Below are 26,000 nucleotides of genomic sequence, written 5' to 3'. Positions count from 1 at the left end.
ACTTCTTCAATAGCTTCGGGGCTCTGACATGACGTTTATGGACCCACTCTTTTTGTGAGGGAGGGAGGTGTTTCCAGGCAACTAGGTACTGAGTTGCTCCATGATATCTCCTAGAATCAAGGATTTCCTTTATTTCGAAGTGTTGTTCACCCTCCACCATGACTGGAGGTGGTGGGGGGGATTTTTGGCCATAGAGGTGACTGATGCTCTCTTTTCAGCAAGCTGCAATGAAAAATTGGGTGTATTTGCCTGAGATTTTTGGGTAATTCTAATTCTACTGTTACTGGATTTATGATTTTTTTAATTGGAAAAGGTCCTATATATTTTGGTCCAACTTTTTTACAGGGCTGTAGGGACTTTAGGTATTTTGTAGATAAGTACACCATTTCTCCTATAATGAATGGTGTAGACTCAACCCTTTTTTTATCGGCTTGTGCTTTGTATGCCTGCCTAGCTTCATCTAGTGCTTTTCTAACTATTGGCCAGGTGTTTTGTAGTTTTTCCATTCATTCTTTCAGCGAAGGGATCGTTGGTTCGTTTGGGGTTAATTCTGGCATGGGGTTGAAACTTTGACCGGTGGCTATTTGAAAAGGAGTGTAACCTGTGCTGGAGTGGACTGCATTATTGTAGGCAACTTCTGCAAAGGGGAGTAAGTCCGCCCACTCGGTCTGCTGGAAACTAAGAAAACATCTTAAATATTGCTTAAGTACGGAGTTCATTTTTTCAGCCCCCCCATTTCCTTGTGGGTGGTGGCTAGATGTCAGTCCCTGAGTGGTTCCTAAGAGGGATAAAAATTCCTTCCAAAATGCAGACGTAAATTGCACCCCCCTGTCAGAGATGATGCGTTGGGGTGCCCCATGCAATCTGTAAATGTGTTGGATGAAAAGTTTTGCTAAGGCTTTTGCAGTGGGAATCTTTTGGCAAGGGATAAAGTGCACCTGTTTGGAAAACAAGTCCGTGACCGTCCAGACCACAGTATTCCCATTGCTTTCTGGCAATTCCACTATAAAATCCATGGCTATTTCTCTCCAGGGGGCTGAGGGACTTGCCACTGTTTGCAATAGTCCTGGCACTTTCCCTTGCAACCTCTTTGCCGTGGCACATTTTGGACAACTGGCTATATAACTTTCAATGTCCTTTTTCATGGATGGCCACCAAAATTGCCGTTTAATTAAATGTAAAGTTTTTACAAATCCAAAATGCCCTGCTGATTTTGTGTCATGGCAAAGGTGCATGAAAGTTACTCTTTGAGTTGTTGGTATATATAACTTTTCCCCTACCCAAGGCAACCCGTCTCTCATTGTGCACACATTTTTGTTTTTCTGGAACCATTCATCTGTTTCCAAACTTTTTCTGAATTCAATTCCAGTTTGGCTGTCCAGTTGTGGTTTTATTTTGGCTTGGGTTCTTGTGGTTACTGGTGCTGCCAGTTGTGACTCTGCCATTATTGGTCTAGAGTCTGTGGTTCGTGCGCTGTTATATTGGGGCATGCGAGATAGTGCATCTGCCAGGAAGTTCTTTCTTCCTGGTAAATGTTTGAGCTTAAATTGGAACTGGTGAAAATGCTGGGACCAGCGGGCTTGTTTGGGATTGAGTTTCCTGGAAGTTTTCAGGGCTTCTAAATTTTTGTGATCATCCACACCTGGAAGGGGATTTTGTTGCCTTCCAGGAACTGTCGCCACGTGAGTAATGCCCAACGTATCCCATAAGCCTCCTTCTCCCATACGGGCCAGCGCTGTTCTGTTTCCGTGAGTTTCTTGGATGTATATGCACAGGGTTGCAATACTGCATCATCATTTTCTTGTAATAGCACAGCCCCACTGCCACATCACTTGCATCTGCCTGTATTACGAAGGGCTTGTCCATGTCTGGGTGCCTTAGTACTGGTTCGGCAGAAAAAAGTCTCTTTAGTCTCTCAAACGCTGCTTGGCACTCCATTGTCCATGTTAGTGGCTGGCTAGGTTTTACTGAGGATGCTCCCTTCGTTTTTAGTAAGTTAGTGAGGGGCAAGGCTATCTGGGCAAATGAGGGGATGAATTGGCGGTAAAAGTTTGCAAAGCCCAGGAAACTTTGTAGTTGCTTTCTTGTGCGGGGTGGCGCCCAATCTAATACTGCTTTGACCTTCTCTGGGTCCATTTCAATGCCCTGGGGGGATATGCGATAATCTAGGTAGTCTATCCTTTCCTGGTGGAATTCGCATTTTGAGAGTTTGGCATATAGGTGGACGGCTCGCAGCTTCTTTAAAACCGCTCTGACAAGGTTGACGTGTTCCTCTTTTGTTTCAGTAAAGATAAGAATGTCGTCCAAGTAAACAAGGACCCCCTTAAACAGGTGCTCCCTTAGAACGTCATTGATTAATTGCATAAAGACTGCAGGGCCCCCTTGTAATCCAAATGGCAAGACTTTGAATTGATAGCACCCCATGGGGCAGTTAAATGCAGTCTTCCATTCGTCCCCTTCCTTAATTCTCACGCGATAGTAAGCTTCCCTTAGGTCTAGTTTAGAAAAAATTTTCCCTTTCGATAGGTGTGACAGCATGTCTTTCATGAGGGGCAGCGGGTATAGGTTGCTTTCACTGATTGTATTCAGGGCCCTATAATCCACGCATAAACGTAAAGAGCCATCCTTCTTCTCTCTAAAAAGGACCGGGGCAGCCACTTTAGGCTTGGCTGGCTCAATGAAACCTCTCTCCAGGTTTTTTTTTATAAATCTTTCCATTTCCTCCTTCTCCTTTGGGCTCATGGAGTATAATCTGGGCTTCGGGAGTTTTGCCCCAGGCTTGAATTCAATGGTACAGTCTGTGGGTCGGTGGGGGGGGAGCTCATTCGCCCTCTCCTCACTGAAGACTTCAGCAAGGTCTCTATATTCCTCTGGTATTTCTGTTAATCTTTTTTCCTCTCCTATGGATGCTTTTTCTATTCTTGATTCTGGTAGCCTCCCTTGGGGTTTTAAGTCCATAGGGTCCCCCTTTGGGAATTTGATTTCTGTCGTCCTCCAATTTACCCAGGGGTTCCATTTTTTCAACCATTCCATCCCTAGAATCATTGGGCATTCCATACCTGGGGTCACCACAAACGTTATGTCCTCTTCGTGTTTGCCCAGGGAGAGGTGTATTGGTAGAGTGGCTAGGGTAGCTGGCACCCCCCCTGCTATGGATCCATCTAACTGGCCAAATGAGATTGGTTGTTCCAGTCTCCTGGATGGGATGCCCAGATTCCCCACTAGTGTTGGGCTAATGAGGCAGCGGGTGCAGCCAGAGTCTATTAAGGCTTTCACCTTCACAGCTTCGGGCATGGGGGGGATTAATATAGTCACTGTTTTGAAGATGGGTGTGATGCATCCACTTACCAGGGGTTCGCCCTCCGAGCTGTCATCTGAGGCATCCACCGGCCCTGTGGTGTAGGCTGGAGTTCTTTCCCCTTGGTGAGCAGAGGTGGGGGTTTCTGCAATTTCCATCATTCTCATGGCCGTTTCTTTTGGCTTAGCTGAAGACTTTCCGGATTTGTTGATTGGGGATCTGTCTGGGTTATCCTGGGGGGCCTTTGAGCGGCATTCTACAGCTCGATGCCCTTCTCTTCTGCACTTGAAACACCCCATTTGCTTCTTGGCTGTAGCCGATGATTTCACCGGTTCGTGTGTCAGCTCAGGCGGGGGGCGGCTCCACTGTTTTCCTCGGCAGTGCCTCTTCAATATGTCGATCTCTGCTTCCTCTGCCAAGACGTACCATTCCTCAAGTCGATGTGGGTCCCCTCGGGGCAGGCAAGCATCATATAGATCATAGTTTAGTCCGTCTTTGAAATGGCCAAGGAGGATGTCTTCTGGCCCATTCAGTTTGCTGGCAATGGCCCGGAATTCTTGTGTATACTCAGCCACTGGGCGTTTGCCTTGCCTCATCGTTTTTATCCTTTCATGGGCTTTGCGATCAGCCAGGGGGTCTTCAAATTGTCTTCTCAAAGAGGACATGAAACGGTTGAAGTTACTGAGTTCTGGGGCATTGGAGTCATGCAAGTTCACCACCCAATCTGCAGCCGGTCCATCCAGGGCAGATTGCATGATCCGGATGCGGGCTTTGTCGCTGGGAATGTCCTGCCCGTATCCCTCCATGTAGCTGAGGACTTGGGTTAGGAAAAACCCCAAGCGTGTTGGCTCCCCTTTGAATTTCACCTCCAACGGCGGACGTCTTGGAATGGATTGGTGCCTCCGTTGGTGGTGGTAGTGTCTTCCATCCAGATTGCCATCTGTGGTCCGGTAGGGGGTGGGGACTACTGGATCAGTAGATGTCCCCGGGGTTGCAGGTTCCACGTCCCCCTCGGTGTCTCTCCCTTTGCGGCTCCAGGAGCTGGGGCAGCCGTAGGTCTCAGGATTCTCCTCTCCTAGGGAGCTGAGAGTTCTCTTCATCAGGTCAATAGCTTTCTCTAGGATCCAGTCTGAGTACTGTGCCCAGCTTCCTCCCTCTTCACTTGCGTGCAGGGATTTCTCCATCTCCTGCTTCCATTCTGGTTGCTTGGTCCCCCGTCTCAGGGTCACCTTTCTTGATTCCTTTCCCCACTCACTTTTCTTTCCAACGCCCATTGACCAGTGAGGCTTGTGGTCCCGTGTCTCCACCACTTCTTCTCCTGAGGAATCTGACCTCTCGGATCCCAACATCTGGCAAGGTTCCAACTGGGTCAGCGGCTCTCTTTCCAGGGAATTTTCCCCCTCTCTTGCTCCATTGTCTGACATGGTAAATTTTTTGCAAAATCCCCCGGCAAGGGTCTCCCTTCCAGGTGGATTAATTTTGCAAGTCCTGTCTAATGTAAGGACCCACCCCACTTTGCATCTTAAGAAGACAGAACTCTTGGAATAATTCTTCCAACAGGAATCCTTTATTAAGAAGAAGTGGTTGCAGGCGTGCTAGACAGGACTTGGGGTCCAAGCTCTCCCATTCAAGGTTTTAAGGGGTTCCCCAGCAGTCCCACCCAATCACCCCCCCTTCCAGTGATAGTTTCAGGCATCACAATTCCACCCCTTTGTTCCTTTCTTCCGTCTGGATGGAGACTTCAGATAAACTACATGAAAGGTAAATAGCCCCCTTTGTTATGGTAAGGTTCTTTGGTGCTAGTTACATTCAAAGTCTTTGAGGTTGCAATAAACACATTCAATTCCTTAGAAGTATACTGAAGGAAGTGAGGGCCATAAAGCCCCTTTGTTCTCCCCCTTCTCTCCCTCTTATGGCAGAATCCAGAGAAGGCAGAATTGGGGTTTTCAATATTTGATGATTAAAGATGAAATATAATTGGATTCTGACACAAAGCTCATGACTGGAGACTCCCTTAGAAACTGATATTGAAAGCCCAGTTTGAAAAAGCTTCTAAATAAAGACGTAAAATGTGTCTCAGATCCTGAAAGGGAATCCTGTGGAGCATCAGAGCAATACTATCAATCGTTAGCTACGACTACTTCATTCCATTTTCCTCTGCCTTGAGTGGCACCCGGGAAATTTCAACCAATATATATAAATGTATGTATATTTTTCCAATGTAGTTCCAAGCTGCCCAGCCAACAGCCATTACAGGGTCTGTGCCAACCTGTGCCCCACTAGTTGTGCAAAGATCAATGACCCTGATCCATGCCCAGAGACCTGTGAGAAAGGATGCCAGTGTGATGCCAGCTTCTTCTTTGATGGCCTTTCTTGTGTTTCTGTGGAAAGCTGTGGCTGTTCCCAAGATGGACACGACTATGAGGTTAGTGAATACACAGATAGTCCTCGACTTACAACTATCATTGACTCCAACATTTCTATGGCTAAGCAAGGCAGTGGTTAAATGATTTGTTCCCCATTGGTTGCTTTTGCCAACTTTATTAAGCAAATCAGTGTAGCAGTTAACTGAATCATAGCTTCCCCTATGACTATAGCCTTTGTTTGTTGGAAGCCAGCTGGGAGTTACAAATGGCAATTACGAGACAGTGCTTCTGTCATAAATACATGCCAGTTGCAAAGTGCAACATTTTGGTCATGTGACCATGGGAATGTTGCAACACTCATAAGTATGAAAACAGGTCATAAGTCATTTTTGTCAAGGCTATAGTCCATGTTCATCCAGCCCAAGGGATATATGTGCATGTACGTGGAAGCCTATGATTTTCCTGATCGGTTCTCTTATTTTTCTTTCTAAAGAACCTCCATTCATTCTATTCTCTCACAAAAAGGAAATATCTTCAATATTATATTATGCAGTTGAGGAGCAGTGTGGTAGCCTAGGGGTGAAGATGCTGTCCTCCCACTTGGGAAATTGAGAATTCAGTCCCAGGTAGCAGCAGATGTTTCTCTCGTAAGGTACAAAGAAAAAAATATCTGCTGTGAACTCTGTGTGGCAACCAGAAGGGCACCCAGCCAATAAATGCTCAGCTGCTATTAGTTGGCCCAACTCTATCCCAAATTAAGAGATTACAGGGTCGTAAAAAGGAATGTTTTTTTATGTTATGCAATTGAGGTTTTAAATGGTTCAGAGTGGTTTAAAACTAAAACTGGTTATATCAAATACTGAATACTAATCCGAAGTATTCTTCTCTTGATATAACTACTGGTGATTATTTGCATAGATATTCCTTCTACATTGACAGTATCTGAATGAATTTATTGGGAAATAGAAAAATGATACACATTTTTGTTTTGTTTTGGTGATTCATGGAATGAAGAACATGATGTGAACCAAGGTTATAATTCATTTGAATAAGTAATATAATTAAATAAAATTTATATCCCAAAGTCTATATATACATATGTTGTAATACGGAAAATCTCTGTTTCTTCCCACCAGCCCCATGAGACAGTTCTGCTGAATACGTGCCAGGAGAAATGTACTTGCGTCCCAGGTCAAGGGCTCATATGTGAGGCCCACACTTGTGCCTCTGACGAAACCTGCAGCCTTCAAAAGGGTGTCATGACCTGTGTTAAGAGTAAGCATTCATTCCTTTATGTTCTCTGCCTATGTATCCTCGTGGAAAGGCAATTGTAGCTTGAGGACTATAGCCCAAGGCAGTATTTCTCAATCTATAATATGTGGACATCAACTTCCAGAATTCCTCAGCCAGCAGTCCTGGATAATTCTGGGTATGGAAGTCCATACATCTTCAAGTGGCCAAGGTTGGGAAACACTGGAGCATATGATTGGCCGGCTAAGCCAGTTGTGGGGACAACTGGCTGCTCTAAAATGACTGTTCTGATAGGCAAAGCCGGCTAGTATACCAAACACCAATTACCAAATAGAAAACACTTGAAGTTGCTTCCTTTGTCTCTTCAAGCTATCTGCCATTTCGTTTTTTAAGATGATCAATGTGGATCTCTCCAATTTCTTTTAAAGTAAAGTTGCAGTTTACTTTGCAGTTTGTGAAGCCCATATTCATTCAATTTTGTCTTTTTAAAAAAATCAGAATATTTCTCTGTTTGGGCTAGGAAAAAAGATGGTGAACATTAAGGAAGGTATTCACCAGTACATTAATGTCAGTGGCCTACAATGTCTAGCCGAGATTATTCTTCAGGTCAATGTTTTTTTAGTTTTGGTAACTTTAACACATGTAGACTTGAACTTCCAAACTTCTGGGAGTTGACATCCATGTGTTTTAAAATTGCCAAGATTGAGAAACACCACTCCAAGTCAAGCATGTTCAATCTTCATCAGATTGAGCCCCTTTAGTGGATATCCCATAGTACATTATGGGCCATATTCCGTAATATGCCAGACTAGAACATTTTCTCTGCATGGGGCCTCTAAAAGTGAACATGGACGGAAAGGATATGGCTTGAATTCCCTCAAGGGCTGACAAATGGAACTTGACTGAAGTTCTCAGAGGTTGAAACAATATGGATAGAGTCATTAAGAGAAAGATGTACTCCATAATTTTAAACTCTTCTTGAGTTTAAATCCTGCACCTTCTTTCCCCATGTTCCTCTGCTGTTTGTCTCCAATCCTCGCTTGGGAACGGAGTGGCAAATGGAGATATTCCATGTTGCTTTCCTGGGAATCTCTCCCAACTAATGTATCTTTGCAAAAATGGATTCATTGAAGAAAGAGGATTTCAATGTTTAATTCCAATTGTATAATTTGCCCTTATGGTAATCTATTGAATAACCACCATCACTTTTAATTTTTCATCCTATCCATGTGCATAAGCAGATTTATCCTCTATTAAGACTCCTTTTTTCTTTCAGGTATCTGTAATGTAAGTTCCCGGGGGAAGAAATTTCTTACTGCCTTCATATACAATTATGCCAATCACCATAGTAAAAAACTTGAACTGCATTTCTCTGGATATCATCCTGCAACCAATATTATAGTGTCAACAAACAGTGGGGAAATACACAGAACCGTTAATGAAGGAGAAATCACTTCCACTGAATTACCATTGTCCTTAGAAATGGTGGGGAGTGACATCTTTAATAATGCAGTGCTGATTGAAGCTGACAAAGACATTTCTGTCTCCTCCTATAGTGATGTATCTGGTTCAACTGCTGGTACACTCATCTATCCCATTGATCAGCTGGGACAGTTATATTATGTGGTCACCCCAACAGAGGATTCATCTCTTAATTTAAAAGAGTTTGCTGTTGTAGCTCATGAGAATCTCACCTCAGTGACCATCCACCTAAAAGGCACTGTAACTTTCAAAAATCAAGTTTACCCTGCTGGGTCCATCTTTGTGACTGACCTCAAGGCCTTTGAAGCAATTCAGCTCCAAAGCACAGAAGATTTATCAGGCACCAGGATTGAATCGACCAAACCTGTGGCTGTTCTGAGTGGGCATATCTGTGCTGTCAAGTTCACAGCCTGTGATCATGTTGTTGAACAGCTCCTGCCAGTTCAGAATTGGGGAACCACCTTCATTGTCCCTGCTCTTCCTTTCCAGACACAATATGATATTGCGTATGTTGTTTCTGCAGAGAACACATTGATGGAATATCAATCTAGCTCCAAAAAAGAATCCCGCACTATGGTGGCTGGAGAAGTTGTTAAACTTGAGGTCCTGGCCTCTCAACCGCTTTTTATCTCTGCTGATGCTGGAATTCAAGTCCATCTGTTTTTCACTGGTTCCAGAAGTAGAGGCTATTCCTATGACTCCTTTCTCATGACCATCCCTGCCATAACATGCTATTGCAATTCATACCATATTTATGGAAAGAAGGGCTTCATAAATACTGCCATGATTATAGCCAAATCATCAGAATCCAGTGGAATTACAATGGAAGGAAAGGCGATCAGGTGGACACAGATCCCAGGCACCGAATATTCATGGGCTGAACAAGATGTGCAGGTAACAGATCGTGCCCAATCAGTGGAACACAAGGAGACTCCATTTGGACTTTTTGTTTTTGGAGGTTCTAGTTATCGTGGCTATGGTACTGCTGCTCTTTGTTCTTCGGGTAAGTAATAGTAATAGTAGTAAAGTTGGAAGGGACCTTGGAGGTCATCTAGTCCAACCCCCTGCTCGGGCAGGAAACCCTACACCATTTCGGACAAATGGCTGTCCAGTCTCTTCTTAAAAACTTCCAGTGTTGGAGCATTTACTGCTTCTGGAGGCAGGCTGTTCCACTGATTAATTGTTCTCACTGTCAGGAAGTTTCTCCTTAGTTCTAGGTTGCTTCTCTCCTTGATTAGTTTCCACCCGTTGCTTCTTGTCCTGCCTTCAGGTGCTTTGGAAAATAGCTTAATTCCCTCTTCTTTATGGCAGCCCCTGAGATATTGGAATACTGCTATCATGTCCCCCCTTGTCCTTCTCTTCGTTAAACTAGACATACCCAATTCTCGCAACCGTTCCTTATATGTTTTAGCCTCCAGTCCCCTAATCATCTTTGTTGCTCTTCTCTGTACTCTTTCTAGAGTCTCAACATCTTTTTTACATCGTGGTGACCAAAACTGGATGCAGTATTCCAAGTGTGGCCTTACCAAGGCATTGAAGAGTGGTATTAATACTTCACGTGATCTTGATTCTATCCCTCTGTTAATGCAGCCTAGCACTGTGTTGGCCTTTTTGGCAGCTGCAGCACACTGCTGGCTCATATTTAAGTGATTGTCTACTAGGACTCCGAGGTCCCTCTCACAGTTACTACTATTGAGCATGGTGCCACCTATGCTGTACTTGTGCATTTGGTTTTTCTTGCCTAAATGTAGAACCTTGCTTTTTTCACCATTGAATTTCATTTTGTTAGTTAGTGCCCAGTGTTCAAGTCTGTCCAGATCCTTCTGTATCTGAAGCCTGTCTTCTGGAGTGTTGGCTATTCCTGCCAGCTTGGTGTCATCTGCAAATTTGATGAGTTCCCCATCTATCCCTTCATCCAAATCGTTGATGAAGATGTTGAAGAGTACTGGGCCCAGAACAGAGCCCTGGGGCACCCCACTACACACTTCCCTCCATATAGATGCAGTTCCATTGAGGACCACTCGCTGAGTACGGCCGGTCAGCCAGCTACGGATCCATCTGGTGGTGGTTCTGTCTACCCCACATTTTTCTATCTTGTCAAGTAGTAGGTTGTGATCTACTTTATCAAATGCCTTACTGAAGTCCAAGTAAATTATGTCCACAGCATTCCTCTGATCCACTAATTTTGTCACTTGGTCAAAGAATGCAATAAGATTTGTCTGGCATGATCTATTTTTGACAAACCCATGTTGGCTTTTAGTAATGACTTTGTTTGCCTCTAGGTGTTCGTTGATTCGTTGTTTGATTATCTTTTCCAGGATCTTCCCAGGTATTGAGGTCAGGCTGATAGGTCTGTAATTTCCTGGATCCATTTTTTTTCCTTTTTTGAGGATGGGAACTACATCAGCTCTTTTCCAGTCCTCTGGTAGTTCCCCTGTGTTCCAGGATCTTTGAAAAATATAGTTCAGTGGCTCCGATATCACATCTGCCAGTTCCTTGAGAACTCTGGGGTGTAATCCGTCTGGTCCTGGCGATTTGAACTCATCTAGGCTGGACAGGTGCTCACTAACGATTTTCTTGCCTATCTTAACTTGTGTTTCTGTTTTGTTTTTTGTGGCACTATTTTTGATAGGTTGGTCTGTTTTTTCCCTTTGTGTAAAGACAGATGCAAAAAATGAGTTAAATAGTTCTGCTTTCTCCCTGTTGCTTGTCACCTTCTTGCCACTTCCACCCACTAATGGACCAATCATTTCCTTCACTTTTTTCTTGTTTTTTACATGTTGAAAGAAGCTTTTTTTGTTATTTTTGACTTTGGTCGCAAGCCTCAGTTCATTTTGAGCCTTGGCTTTCTTCACTTCATCTTTGCAGGCTCGGGCTATTTGCTGATATTCTGACTTAGTTATGTTCCCCTCTTTCCACTTTCTATACTTGTCCTTTTTATCTTTCAATTTGTCAGAGAGTTCTTTATGCAGCCATGCTGGTTTCTTTTGAGAGCTGTTATTTTTCCTCTTTGTTGGTATTGTGCTAGACTGTGCTTTTATTATCTCATTTTTCAAAATTTCCCAAGCTTCTTGAGTTGTTTTCCCCTTGAGGATTCTCATCCATGGAATCCTTCCCAAGCCCTCTCTAAGTTTATTGAAATTAGCTCTCTTGAAGTCCAAGACTCTAGTTTGACTGTGTTCTATTGGTTGTGCTTCTATAATGTTGAATTCTAATATTGCATGATCACTTCCTCCCAGGGTTCCTATGGCTCCAACACCGTCTATCATTTCATCTCTGTTAGTGAGAATTAGATCCAAAATGGCTAATCCCCTAGTTCCATTCTCTACTTTTTGGGAGACAAAGTTGTCTGCTAGGTTTGCCAGGAACCTGTTTGATCTTCCACTTGGTGCGGAGTTTGTCTCCCAGTTGATGTCAGGGTAGTTAAAGTCCCCCATTACTATTGTGATGTGCTTCCTACATACCTTAGTTAGCTGACTAGCAAAAAGTTCATCTATTTCCTCTGTTTGGTTGGGTGGTCTGTAGTATACACCTATGGCAATGTCATTTCCCCCCCCTTTTATATTGACCCAAATGCATTCAAGACAGTTTTTATCATTGTTGTACTCTATTTCTGTGAAGATGTAGTTATTTCTTATATAGAGAGCAACTCCACCTCCTCTTTTATTTGGTCTGTTTCTTTTAAATAATTTAAATCCCTCTAGCTGTGTGTTCCATGTGTGAGTTTCATCCCACCATGTTTCCGTAATGGCAACAATATCGTATCTGCCCTCATTAACCTGAATTTCTAGTTCACCCTGTTTGCTGTTCATACTTTGTGCATTGGTGTATAAACATTTGAGTCCTTTGTGGGTGGCCCTGTGTTTCCTTTCTACATAACCTGTGTGGTGCCTGAGTTCCCCTATTGTCTTACCACCTATTTGGTTAGTGCACTTTATATGGCACTCGCTATTAGAGGCTTCATTTTGATTGGTAGCAAGGTTGGTATTCTTGTCCACACACACATCTGTGCTACATGCACTGATAGCCCTATAGTTTTTAAATTGCCGGGGACAGGGTTGTTCCGTATCAATTAACTCCCTGTCCCCGCTGTTTAGTTTAAATTTCCCTCCAGAAAATCTGTGAATTTATGGCCGAGTAACTCAGTCCCTTTTTTTGATGGATGCAAACCATATCTTCATAAATTGATGCCGATATTTGAATAAAACTGCTTCTTCTTTGAGAGAATAAATATGTGTTATAGGCTGGCTGAGGAATTCTGGGAGTTGAAGTCCACAAGTCATAAAAGGGCCAAATTTGAAGACCCCTGTTCTAGACTCTGTTTGCAGCTAACCACGAGGAGAATGCAAAGACAATAAGCATGCTCGCTCCAATCATTACACATTCTTAAGCATTAAATATTCCTTCATTTCCAGTCTACAGAAAAATGGCAGAAAAGAATTGCGCACAATATAGCTCTCTCTCTCTCCCCCTCCCCCCTCTCCGTCTCTCCCTCTCCTTCATTAGTTCATGTTGTATGCATTTGTATGTATGCAGTTGTTTGCTGAGGAAATTGGAATGACTGATTACAAGATTGTAAAGGTGTGTCCCGTCATTAAATATAACATACACTGTCTACTGTAAACAGCAGGACAGCATCCTTTGCTGAGGGTAGTCCTGGCTCAGTGATCCAGAGTAGATTTGTTCTGAAGCTGAGAGGGGGAGAGGAAAGAGTGAGGTGAATCTCAGATCCAGAAGGGAGGATGTAACACAGTGGGAAACACAGAGCAAGTGAGATCCTTGTAAAACAGCACAGCCCAAAACCAAATGGCATCAACACTAATGTAGTTGCAGATAAGATGGTTATCACTTACAGGATTTTTGCTTAGAAATGCATTCACTCTGGGCAAGATTTCTTTGAATTGTATGGCCTGGATCCTCTTCCCAGGATTAAATCTCATGGAATGTACATGGATGTAAATGTTGGGTTGCTAGGACTGCAGAATTTGTTTAATTTTGTTTGTTAATTTTGCTTAATTTATTTTTCATTGAAAAAATAAACTAACAATAAATCAAATGTTTATATAGCAAGGTTAAGTATTAAATTGATTTGCATTTCTCTTGCATTTGGATATTTATATTTTTGGCTTAAATGCTGCTCTAGTCATGTCTGACACTGGGTCACTTCCAAAACAGTAATCCAATAAAAAACTAAATCCAACAATATAACTGAATCTAACTCTATAAACAAAGGTTATAAGTCCAAATGTTCTGTGTTTTCATTATTTCCCTACCAACCCACCCAAAATTAAAGTGCAAAGTAACCCATCAAAACTTTACCAATAGAAAAAAAGCAAAATAAAAAGATGGGATTGGTTCTTTTCTTCCATGGTTCCCTATACCATGTAATGTACTGCTAACTAGCACACTAGACAATAGGGGAGGTAATGGAAAGTATTAACTTTTTCTTCTCTTGCTGAGTGGGTAAGACAGTGTTTCTCAACCTTGGCAATTTGAAGATTTGTGAACTTCAGCTCCCAGAATTCCCAGCTTTCATAGCTGGCTGGAGAATTCTAGGAGCTGAAGTCCACACAACTTCAAACTGCCAAGATTAAGAAACACTGGGGTAAAAAGTGTTTTCTTTCCTTCTTTCTCCCACCCCACTCCTGTATTAATTTTCCACTGCTTACTCAGCATTTTTAGTAATTAAAGCAGAACAATTGCAGTCTGGTAGCATCTTAGCCAACTAACCAATTTTATTAAAAGGCATTGTGGCTCTTTGCATCTAATGAGCAGCTCACAAAAGCTTCTGCCTTTTAATAAAATATGTTAGGTTCCTTCTGATTTTTTTCCCTGTCATAAACTAACACAACTCTCCTCCTACAATGCAGACCAGGTGAGTTTCCTTTGTAAAGATGCTTTCCTCTCTTCCCAAAGCTTTAAAAGGACTTACCTTTGCCTTATCTTTCAAAATCTCACAAGGAAAGCTTGCTGCTCCTTTGATTATCCAGAACCGATATGAATGTTTTTGTCAATTTGCATTAGATACACAGGGTGTTTTCTCAGGAATGAAGTGCATTTCAATATTCATCTAATCTTGTTTTAACCGTGGTTTCATTAAACAGTCTCAATATCCTGCCCTGAGAACAGCCACTATGAAGCTTGTGGAATTGCTTGTCCAGCAACCTGCTCTGACCGTTCTGCTCCCAGTACCTGTAAAAATACCTGTGCACAAATCTGCCAGTGTGATGAAGGCTATGTCCGTAGTGGTGAGAAGTGTGTTCCGGTGGAAACCTGCAATTGCATTTACAAAGACGTGACCTATAAGGCAGGGGAAGAGTTCTGGGAAGATGAAGACTGCCAGAGTCATTGCACGTGTGATGCTAAATTAGGCAAGGCTGTATGCCGAAAGTCTTCTTGCCGGGGCAAGACAAAATGCCGCATGGTCAATGGTGTCCGGGGATGCCATGCTGCCAGTTACAGTACCTGCATAGGAACTGGAGACCCTCACTATACAACCTTTGATGGGAAGAAATATGACTTCATGGGAACCTGCGTTTACCAAATGGCAGGGCTCTGCTCCAAGGATCCCTTTCTTACACCGTTTTTGGTCACCGTGGAGAATAATCACCGAGGCAATAAGGCAGTGTCCTACACCAAAGTGGTGACGGTGGAGATCTACAACTTTACCATCAGCATTAGCCAAGAGTTTCCCCAAAAGATCCAGGTACATAAGCTAATCCAAGGAGAATGGCTTGTTATTAATAAAAATAGGAGTCATTGCAAAGTTCACAGTCTCAGGCATAAGAGCTTCATGGGGATTAAGTTCTCAATGTTTCTTTGTTCTTGTGCCTCTGTGGAGGTTTGGCTATGATTTCTCCAGATCAGGATGGGATGACAGTTGCAGATTGTAGTCATTTAAGGGATCAGGTATATGGGGCTTGCAGAGGCCAGAATGTTATCATCCCTAAGTTAATGCCCCGAATATAAATGCTGAAATGGTAAAATAATTTTCTGCAGGGTAGAATCCCAAGAAATCATCCAGGTTTTCAAGACTCATTAGTCTCATGCAAGAAAAGCAAAACTGCATATGCTTTCAAGGAACTCCCCTCAAAATCTCAGTCTAAAAAGATTGCTGGCTTCTGATTTAGGGAAGACCTCCCTACTGTTTCCAACTGAATATTGGTTTAATGGGGAGGAAGTTAGTCCACTTATTTGATGCCACAAAAATATCTACTTATGTTCTATAGTAATTTAGAAACGTCTACAGGATGTTTGTTCTTAGGCTCAGAGAATTCCACGAGAACTAGTGAGGAAATTATTTCAGTTATCAACAAACTGGTGTTTCAAATGTTTTGTGTAATATTTATCAATTATTTTATTTGTTAAACTGTTTCATCTAATGCCAAAATTAAATTACATTTACCATTTCCTATTTGGGTCTTTTGACTATAAATAAATTTATTGTTATTATACGGTGATAGATTTTTTACATTGCTTATTTGTCAACCAGACCCTGGAGTGGAATAGGGAAGACCATTAGTCTGAAAGATAACAAGAACAAATTATTCTTAAAATTGAAAGAGTAGTTAGTGCCTTGACTATTTTTTCTGTATCCTAATTCAGGTCAATGGCATCTTTGTGGAACTACCTTTCTCCTATGAAAATAAATTGAGTGTCTACCAGCATGGAGTTCATGGCTTCATTGAGACAGATTTTGATCTGCGTGTCAGCTTTGATTGGTACAGCTATGCCAGGGTCATTATTCCCAACTCCTATGCCAACGCACTCTGTGGCCTCTGTGGTAATGCCAATCAAGATCCAAATGATGACTTTCTCATGAAAGATGGAACACAAACAGAAGATGAAATTCAATTTGCAAACAGCTGGAAAGTGAAAGATATTCCTGACTGCTCTTCGGGGTGCACCAACAATTGCCCAGTATGCAGTGATGCTGATAAACAAACCTACCAGGGTCCATCCTACTGTGGGATTCTTACAAGAAAGAGTGGGCCTTTTAAGCAATGCCATGATGCCATTGATCCTCAATCTTATTTTGATGATTGTGTCTATGACACCTGTGTATACCAGGGTCACCATGAGGCCCTCTGTAGTGCCATCAGTTCCTATGTGACAGCATGTCAAACTCAAGGCATCCAAATTGGGCAATGGAGATCATCATCCTTCTGCAGTAAGTCTTCTCTCCTGCATTAAAAGTTTACTTGGCATAAGAGATGAAAGAGAGCCTAAATCCAGTAATAGAAATGTGAGAATCATTTGATAAGAAGCACAATTTATATCACAGTAGCCTTCCCCATCTTGGTACCCCCCCCCCCAGATATGACGAAGCCTGACACATCTGGAAAGGAAGTAGGTTCATCAAGTTAATGTTCCAAGATCCAGGATCCAAGATCTGTGATAAACTGAAATCACCTTGAATTGGAAAAAGGAAAGAGACCCAACATTAAAATATTAGAAACATTAAAGCAAGAGCCATCTTTCCCCCAAACATATTAAGCACCAATATGATTGTGATTTAACAATGCAACCTGTATCAACTTTACAGAACGAAAAACATTTATATTTAATAGAGGTTAAACCCAGTATTAGTTCCCCCCATCCCATTTTTTTTCTGTATTTACAGTAGTAGTATTCTGTAATTTATCTTGAATTCCAACTCGTTGTTAATAGATATATTGCTTCAGTTCAATATCTTGAAGATTTCTTAAAATAGACACAACTTTAGTTACTGTGACTATAATAAACATTGATTTCCTATAGCAAATTAATGAGACATATATATTTTATTAATTTTTATAATAACAATCTTTAGTATTTAGTAAGCAACATGTTGTCTGGGTTTATACATTTGACATTAATAATTACAGTTTCCATTCCTACCCTTTATTCCGTTTTTCTAACCATTTATAAAAATCTCCCCATGTTTGAAAGTATTCTGAATCTTGCTTCCCCTTCGTTCTCAATGTGAGCCTATCCATTTTTGCACAGTCCAAAATTTTCTTAATTATGTCTTCTTCACGTGGTATTTCTTCATTTTTCCAGTATTAATGAGACATAAGTGGAACAAGTTTAGTTCAGATTTAGACCCATTATTTAGAAGTATTAAATGGTTATTATCAGAACCATTATATCAACATAAAATAAATTGTCTTGTGAAAGGAAAGTTTCATTTTCCACTTGGCTCTAGCCCAGTGTTTCTTAACCTTGACAATTTTAAGGCATGTGGACTTCAACTCCCAGAATTCCACAGCCAGCATTGCTGGCTGTGGAATTCTGGGAGTTGAAGTCCACATGCCTTAAAATTGTCAAGGTTGAGAAACAGCCTTTCCACCAATTCATTCAAAGGAATACATTTGTTTTAATATTCAAAGGCTTTTTCATGCATACTCCTCTCCATAGGTACTTCCTTTTGGCTTACTTTTTCTAGTGTGTACATTTTCTGAATGCAGTGTTCAGAACAGCAGGTCAGACCTCCTTGGTGTAAAAGCTGGAATTTCAAGCCAGCGTTACCAATGAATGTGTGGTCCAACCACATTTGAGAATGCAAGGATGAAGAATAACAGAATAACAAAGTTGGAAGGGACTTTGGAGGTCTTCTAGTCCAACCCCTTGAACAAGCAGGACCCCCTATACCATTCCAGACAAGTGACTGTCCAGTCTCCTCTTAAAAACCTCCAGTGATGAAGCATCCCCAGGAAGGTGGGCCATTCCACTGGTTAATTGTTCTCACTGTTAGGAAATTTCGTCCTTAGTTCTAGGTTGCTTCTCTCCTTGATTAGTTTCCATCCATTGTTTCTTATCTTCCCTTCTGGTGCTTTGGAGAATAGGTTGACCCCCCTCTTCTTTGTGATAATTTGACAAGCAGCGTTCTCTTTATTCTGTTCTTCAGGTATTTCTTGCCCACCTAATTCCCACTATGAGCTCTGTGGCAGCGGTTGTCCAGCCACATGCAAGAGCCTCATCTCAGCACAGAAGTGTGATGTTCCATGCACGGAAGCATGTTTTTGTGATTCTGGATTTATCCGCAGTGGGGATCAGTGTGTCTCAAAGGCAAAATGTGGCTGTTTCGATCAAGGCAAATACTACAAGCTGGGAGAAGAGTTTTATCCCACCAGTTCCTGCCAGAAAAAGTGCATTTGCATGGATAACGCAACCATAGCATGTCAAAGGTTCTCTTGTGGAGCTCAGGAGGAATGCAAGGTTGTAAAGGGTGTCCAAGGCTGCCACCCCTTAGCCTATGGAAAGGCCATTGTAATGGGTGACTCTCATTTCATTTCCTTTGACGGGAGGCACTTTGAACTCTACGGCTCCTGTACCTATACCGTAGCTCAAGTCTGCCAGCACAACCCTCGGCTCCAGAACTTCACTGTGTGGGTAGAGAATGAGAAGCTTGGCGATGGTCCTTTAGTTCTAATACGGAGTGTGAAGGTCTTCGTTCATGGTTACACAGTCACCCTTCAGAGGGGAATAAAGTGGCAAGCAATGGTAGGTAAACCCCCTATCAGACAGCAGTGTGCTTTACAATATGTAGTTATGAAAGAAACGTGAGGGAGAAGGGCCACATCTACCCAATCCAATCTTAGAATCATTGGATTGTAGAACTGAACGGATGGCAAGGATTATTCTAATCCAATCTTTATTTATTTATTTATTTATGAGACTTATATGCCGCTTTAAGTGCAAGCACTCTCTAAGCGATGTACACCAGTAAGCAATGTATATATATATATATATATATTTACATTGCCCCCAACAATCTGGGTCCTCATTTTACCTACCCCGGAAGGATGGAAGGCTGAGTCAACCTTTAGCCGGTGAGATTTGAACCGCTGACCTGCTGAGCACAGTCAGCTAAAGTGGCCTGCAGTACTGCATTCTAACTGCTGCGCCACCTCTGCACTAGGCAAATGAGCCAATCAAATCATCGTCAAGGTGTGGCTGTCCAATCTCCTCTTAAAAACCGTTGGTAATGGAGAACCCAGATTCTCCATAGGTGGACAGTTGTAAAGAGCTTACCACTAGAACATTTATTTTATGGGTTTCCATTATCATCTTTTGGGGGGGGGGAAGTTTTGATACCTAGGCCAGGAATCTGTTTGGAGAGTGGGGGTTATATTCTCCTCTCCTTCTCCCCATACACATTTTATTTGGGCTTTGTATAACTGCAGGGAGTATAGAAATATAGCAAGGATATCTCACAAGTGAATGGAAGCAGAAATCTCCGCCTGCTTGTTTTCTTTTAATAAAATAGGTACATTAAATTTAATGCACTTTTTGCAGGCAGTTTTCACACAACCAAGCAGAAAAACTCAGTGACGTTATTGCCTTGATCTCAGAAGGCTTAGAAAAAATGGGGTGGGGGAGATTTAGGAGTTACATGCGTGCTTTCTACTTCTGATAATTTTGCTAATGCAGATTGACTGCAAGATCATAAGAGGAGCTGCCCTTGATTCTTTTCCCAGGGTTTTGAAGAGAGAAAAAAAGATGTTAATTACTTCTATGAAGCCATGTGAAACGAGCATTAAATTCTATGCATGTAAAACCAGCACTTACTCCCATTTTTTATTCTTTGTTGGTACAGGTGGATGGACAGTTGTATACCCTGCCAATGAATGCAGCTGACAGGAAATTATGGATCACCCAAGAAGGGAACAACATCATTGTCTACACACCCTTTGGCCTCACAGTCCTATATGATACTTCCTCATATATTCATGTTTCTGTCCCCAGCACTTACAGGAGGCATATGTGTGGCCTAGCTGGCAATTTCAATGGTGATCTGAAGGATGACTTCATGCTAGCTAATGGAAAACTCACTGAAAATGTGGAAGAATTTGTGGCTTCTTGGAAGGTCCCCGTGAAAGGTGTAATTTGTTCTGATGGCTGTGGGGACAAATGTCCCATCTGCAACAAAGCCCAGAAAGCAAAATATGAGGCTGGGAACTTCTGTGGAATGATCCCATCCAAGACAGGTCCATTCAAAGACTGCCATTCATTGGTGAACCCTGCAGAATATTTTGAACACTGTTTGAACAAGGCCTGTACAACCAATGAGGTTCAAGAATCCCTTTGCCGAAGTCTTCAAGCCTATGTAGCAGCTTGCCAGGCATCCGGCGGCAAAATTAGAGCCTGGAGAAGTTCTTCCTTCTGCCGTAAGTTTGTAGGAAGTTACTTTCCAAAAGTAGCCAACACTCTGCCTCAAATGTCTTATTCTATCCTCCTATGCCTTGCCTTACTATTCCTATTAATGGCTGTGTCTATCCAGTTCACAACCATTTAAATCCTAAAATCCCCTGGTGCTTAACTGAGCTTGGATGCCTCTAGGATTATAAAAGAGATTCCAGAGTAGTTTCAGCAATTACTTGTTCCAAGAATCCTCCCCTGGAAGATGTGATTGCTAGACATTAGCAGTTCATTGCAGCAGTGTTTCTCAACTTTAGGAGATGTGGATGGCAATTTCTGGAATTCCCTAGCCATTTTAATCTATTTGCTTCTTCTGTTTTCCACAGCTCTCACCTGTCCGGCCCACAGCCACTATGAGCCATGTACCAGAACTTGTGATTCCACCTGTGCTGCCTTGTCTATTCCAAGCCAGTGCTCAGGGAATTGCTTTGAAGGCTGTCAGTGTGATGAGGACTATGTGTTTGATGGATCTCAGTGTGTAGCCATGAAACAATGTGGCTGCACTTACCACGGAGCCTACCTTAAGGTAAGGTTTTCTCCCCCTTGATGTGGTTGAGAGGAGAAAGGGGCTTTCTTTGATGATATGGAAACTAGGAAGGATTCCCGACAGACTACAGCTAGTCCTCAACTTACAACAATTCATTTAGTGACCGTTCAAAGGTACAAAGGCACTGGAAAAAGTGACCTATGACTGTTTTTCACAGTTATGACCTTTGCAGCATCCCCATGGTCGTTGGGAAAGCCAGATTCATTAACAAATGGGTTACTAACTTAACTACTGCAGTGATTCACTTAACAATTGTGACAAGAAATGTCATAAAATGGGGCAAAACTCAATTAACAAATGTCTCACTTAACAACAGAAATTTTGGGCTCAATTGTGGTCATAAGTTGAGGACTACCTGTATTCAGGAGGGAAAAAATAGGGGGAGGCAGGACTTTGGGAAAGAAAAGGGTCACTGTTTATAATAATAATAATAATAATAGTAAAGTTGGAAGGGACCTTGGAGGTCATCTAGTCCAACCCCCTGCTCAGGCAGGAAACCCTACACCATTTCGGACAAATGGCTGTCCAGTCTCTTCTTAAAAACTTCCAGTGTTGGAGCATTCACCACTTCTGGAGGCAGGTTGTTCCACTGATTAATTGTTCTCACTGTCAGGAAGTTTCTCCGTAGTTCTAGGTTGCTTCTCTCCTTGGTTAGTTTCCACCCATTGCTTCTTGTCCTGCCTTCAGGTGCTTTGGAAAATCCAGTCAGATGGCCAAACTGGCAAGGTTGTGTAAGCCCATACATGCCGTCGTTATTTATTTATTAAATTTATATACCAGCCATCTCACTGACAGGCAACTCTGAGCAGTTAAGATGGCGGCTGTGCTTTCTTTTGAGCTTGCTACAGACTGGAGTCTGCTCCCCAGAACATTGGGAAAGTGGAAATGGGTGGGTGACATGATCATGGGCAACTTTAGAAGGGGCAAACAATACCATGTGCATCATGACATATTATTCAGAGACAGATGATCAATGGATGGCACATGGATGGCATACTTGTATCATTGCACAAATTATCAGTTGCACAAATGTGGCTTCTATTTATTTATGTATCGATCAAAGTTTTGAAACTGCCCATCTCCCTCATCTATCCAGGAACATCAAACAGTAGCTAATATCTTAACTTTCCTGTTGATGCCCCTGGTTGTGGGACTGCAACATTAACTATGTTTACAATTAAACTAATTTAAAAATTGGAAGAAGGGAGGGAGGGAGGGAGAGAGAGAGAGAAGGAAATACTTTTCTATTCTGATTATAACAGACTCTGGGACTTTGCTCAACAGATTGGCGAGCACATTTACTCGGAGGGCTGCACAGAAAAATGTACCTGTCAGTCAGCAGGTCAGCTCCAATGTAATGAAGGCAGCTGCCAGCCTGAGACTTGTGCCCTTCGGGAAGGCGTGCGTGACTGTGTGGCGCTGGAAGCTCAATGCAAACTCACTGCCCAAGCGTACATCACTTCTTTCGATGGTGCCTCAGGGAGATATTCCTGCAGTGGAGTCTACGAAATAGCTTCTCTTTGTGATCAGAACTCTGCCTCCTGGTTCAGGCTTTTAGCGAGCATCCAAAAGGACTATACGAAAGAGATGGTGGTTGGAAAGTCTGTCTACTTTTACTTTCAAGGTGGATTCATCCGGATTATAAACCGAGAAAGGTTTTGGGTAAGTGAAAATCAAGAGCAAATCAAGAGCTAGTCGCAGTGTTTCTCAACCTTGACAATTTTAAGGCATGTGGACTTCAACTCCAAGAATTCCACAGCTAGCAATGCGACTAGTGGAACACTTAGTAGCCTTCAACATGCATTCTTCAAAGTTTTCCCCCCCTCCTAGAATAGCTCTTCATATATTCTGGTTAGAGAATGTAAAAGGCACTGGTGAGTTGATAGGGCAATTCATACTTTATCCTTAATAGTAGGGTTTTGATACTTTAATAATAAAGTTGAATTTTAAATTTGGTAATAACTGAATTAAAGGTACAGTCTTCCTTGAGTCAAGCTAGATTCTGGTTGAATTGATGGACATTCCTCTGTTGTGCTGCCATCTTCAGGGAAGTTTTTTGATTTCTCAGTAAAGTTGCAGTCATAAGATTCTCAGGAAAATCTCATTCAATTATTAACCATTGCTTAGCTTCCAAAACTAGACAATGCAAGCCAGCAGCAGCTATAAACTAATGGGTACCTTTAGATGAGTTGATTCCTGATGAAAAAAAGCATGCAGATGTTTTTGGCAACTGTGTGCAAAAAGGTGAGATACCTATTATGTCTAGCACAAACATTTTTTGTTTCTACACAGCTGTTGTCTGCAGATATCTGATCTCTTGCAGAAGATTTTGAAATTAAGCTGAGGACTATTTGAGTAGATCAGAGGGAAAAAGCAAACGTTTAAAAATGGATGCAGGGAAGTTTTCAGGTTCCTAAGTCTTGTCCTTTGTTTTCCAGGTAAATGGTCAGAAAATAACGCTGCCATATGAGAACAGCCCTGTATCCATGAGAAGAATTCAAGATAAAATTGTTATTGACCATGATTCTCAAGTGCAAGTTTATCTTCATCCTGATGGAATGGTCACAATGGCAGCCAAGGAAACCCTCAGAGGAAAACTATGTGCTGCATGTGGAAATTTCAACAAAGACCATTTGGATGACTTGAAGCTGGCCAGTGGAGAGAAAACAAATAATTTTGATGAAGTACTCAAGTCCTGGGAGGCAGAAGATTTCCTTTAAATTGCCTCTAGACTGTTCCATCTGTGCTTGCAATCTGATCTAACAGACTAGAGCAAAGCACAAGGGAAGCCCAAAATTTTGTGCAGCATATGCTCAAATAGTTGTTTAGGAGAAACAGCATGCTTGATGTCCCAGAATCTCAGCTTCTCTTTGAAGGTGACCCCTGAACATCCTTTAAAAGGGGCATTTAAGAATCTCTTAACTCATGAATAAGACTTTTAATAGAACAGACAACTTGTGTAAGGACCCACCCCACTTTGCATCTTAAGAAGACAGAACTCTTGGAATATTTCTTCCAACAGGCATCTTTATTAAGAGAAAATGGTTGCAGGCATTCTAGACAAGACCTGGGGCCCAAGCCTTACGGTTCAAGGTTTTAAAGGGTCCCCAGCAGCCCCACCCCACCCCACCCCACCATCTTTCCAGTGACAATCCCAGGCGTTACATTTCCACCCCCTTTTTCCTCACTGCCGGTGGAAGGGAGACTTCAGAGAGGAGTAGATGAAAGCTGATGGCTCCTTTGTTATGAATTAGTCCTTTTGGTGGTATCCACATTCAATCCCTTTGAAGTTGTACGGAAGGAAGTGAGGGCCATAAAACCCCTTTGTTCACCCCCCTTCCCCTTCATCATATGACAGAATCCAGAGAGGGCAGAAATGGGGTTTTCCATAGTCGATAACTAGAGATGAAATATAATTGGATTCTGACAACTTGATTAATTCCTACATTTTGGAGGAAGTAAGTCTCAATAGTTAGATCAGTCCAGGAAATCACAGGAAAGCTGAAACCACTATTATTGAGATCAGCTATAGTAGCAGAATCTTGCAAAACTTACTCTGCTGTACATCCTCCTCCTTCTTATACTTCAGTGAATTAGAGAGATGTCTGCCTGAGATACTTCAGAATATAATCTTGCTGTTCTGCACTTCATATCCTTTTGCCTAGCTTAACAATTCCTGCATATCTCTGTCAAAGTTGTTGTCCTTACACTCTACACTATGCACCTTAGCTGCAGAATGCATTTGTTTATGGTTGAATATATTGTGCAAATATGGAAAATGAAGTAATTCAATAAACAAGTTAAATATGTTGTGTGAACTCAGACTCAGGTTATCATTATGGCTGGACTATGCTGGAGAACAAACTACTGCATTTTTAAGCTTAGCCTGGACATAGTGAAGTTGACACAAGTTATTCTTAATTCTACCTCCAGAAAAGATTGGTGGGAAAACATTATTCACCTCATTAGGTAATCATAGGCAATTGCAAAGCTGATTGTAAATTACTCATAAACTTTGTCCTCCCCTATGCTCCTCCCCACACTCTCTCCTACCCAAAGTTTCCACCTAAATTGTAACTTTACTATTAAACTTGTGTTTAATATTTAAAACCACTTGCTTATGCAGCACACATTATTCACTAAATATTACAATAATTCTATGCACTAATTCATTCAGAGATTTAACTGATGTAAATATATAGGAGAAACAACTAAGATATTGTTCCCATTTCAAAATGTAATAAAGTTGGATTAGATAAATCAATGTTGTTTCCCATCTTTTTAAAGCAATAAATATTGCTTATACACAGGGAAATGCTTCGATATTTGGTTGCTCCCACTGACCACAAAATGATTACGTATTATTGTACATCAGCTGAGTTAGAGATCATTAATAATCTAAATACTGGTAAAACTCTCTAAAGGTTTGCTTGTAAGCTTTAAGTGGGTGAAATGGTGCATTGTAGGGCAACAATTTTTGAACCAAAGTATCTCAAATGGGTAACCTACAGAATGTGTTCAAAATCCTGGACCATGACTCCCATGAAATTGAAATTTCACAAAATTCATAAAATAATTTATGATGTAAAAATTATCATAAAATATGGCATAATACAAAACTCATAAAACATTTCCTGTGCTGATATTTGATTGCTGTACATTTCAATATGGGCTATTTTCAAGGCAGACTCATATATGAATTGATCTTAACTTTTCTAATCAAGAAAGTACATTAGAAGTTCTGTCACTGTAGAAGATACTGAGGAATCTGATAAGAAAATCTCTCTGAAATTATGACACAATAGGTCATGGGTTGTCTACTATTTCTTACCGTTTGACCAAAGTCACACTATGTGAGGCAATAATTTGTGCC

At 41.8% G+C, this 26,000-nt stretch overlaps 1 protein-coding gene across 2 annotated transcripts in view; it reads left to right on the top strand.

Annotated features, from left to right (window-relative positions):
• The window catches only part of LOC120300152 (IgGFc-binding protein-like), a 39,814-nt gene extending 15,623 nt beyond the window's left edge, over positions 1-24,191 (top strand). For both annotated transcript variants that reach the window (XM_039325772.1, XM_039325773.1), the window contains 10 exons: positions 5,524-5,723; positions 6,801-6,939; positions 8,192-9,400; positions 14,502-15,103; positions 16,003-16,567; positions 18,287-18,882; positions 19,979-20,549; positions 20,907-21,106; positions 22,412-22,789; positions 23,566-24,191. In XM_039325772.1, coding sequence (XP_039181706.1) covers positions 5,524-5,723; positions 6,801-6,939; positions 8,192-9,400; positions 14,502-15,103; positions 16,003-16,567; positions 18,287-18,882; positions 19,979-20,549; positions 20,907-21,106; positions 22,412-22,789; positions 23,566-23,847 — 4,742 coding nt within the window. In that variant the 3' untranslated portion in view covers positions 23,848-24,191. The remainder of the gene's footprint in view (positions 1-5,523; positions 5,724-6,800; positions 6,940-8,191; positions 9,401-14,501; positions 15,104-16,002; positions 16,568-18,286; positions 18,883-19,978; positions 20,550-20,906; positions 21,107-22,411; positions 22,790-23,565) is intronic.
• The last annotated feature ends 1,809 nt before the right edge of the window (positions 24,192-26,000 follow it).

The sequence above is a fragment of the Crotalus tigris genome, unplaced genomic scaffold, assembly GCF_016545835.1.
Source record: "Crotalus tigris isolate CLP2741 ecotype Arizona unplaced genomic scaffold, ASM1654583v1 scf7180000024338.4412243, whole genome shotgun sequence".
Taxonomy (NCBI): Eukaryota; Metazoa; Chordata; class Lepidosauria; order Squamata; family Viperidae; genus Crotalus; species Crotalus tigris.
The sequence above is the reverse complement of the archived record's forward strand: the minus strand, read 5'-3'. Positions and strand labels throughout refer to the sequence as shown.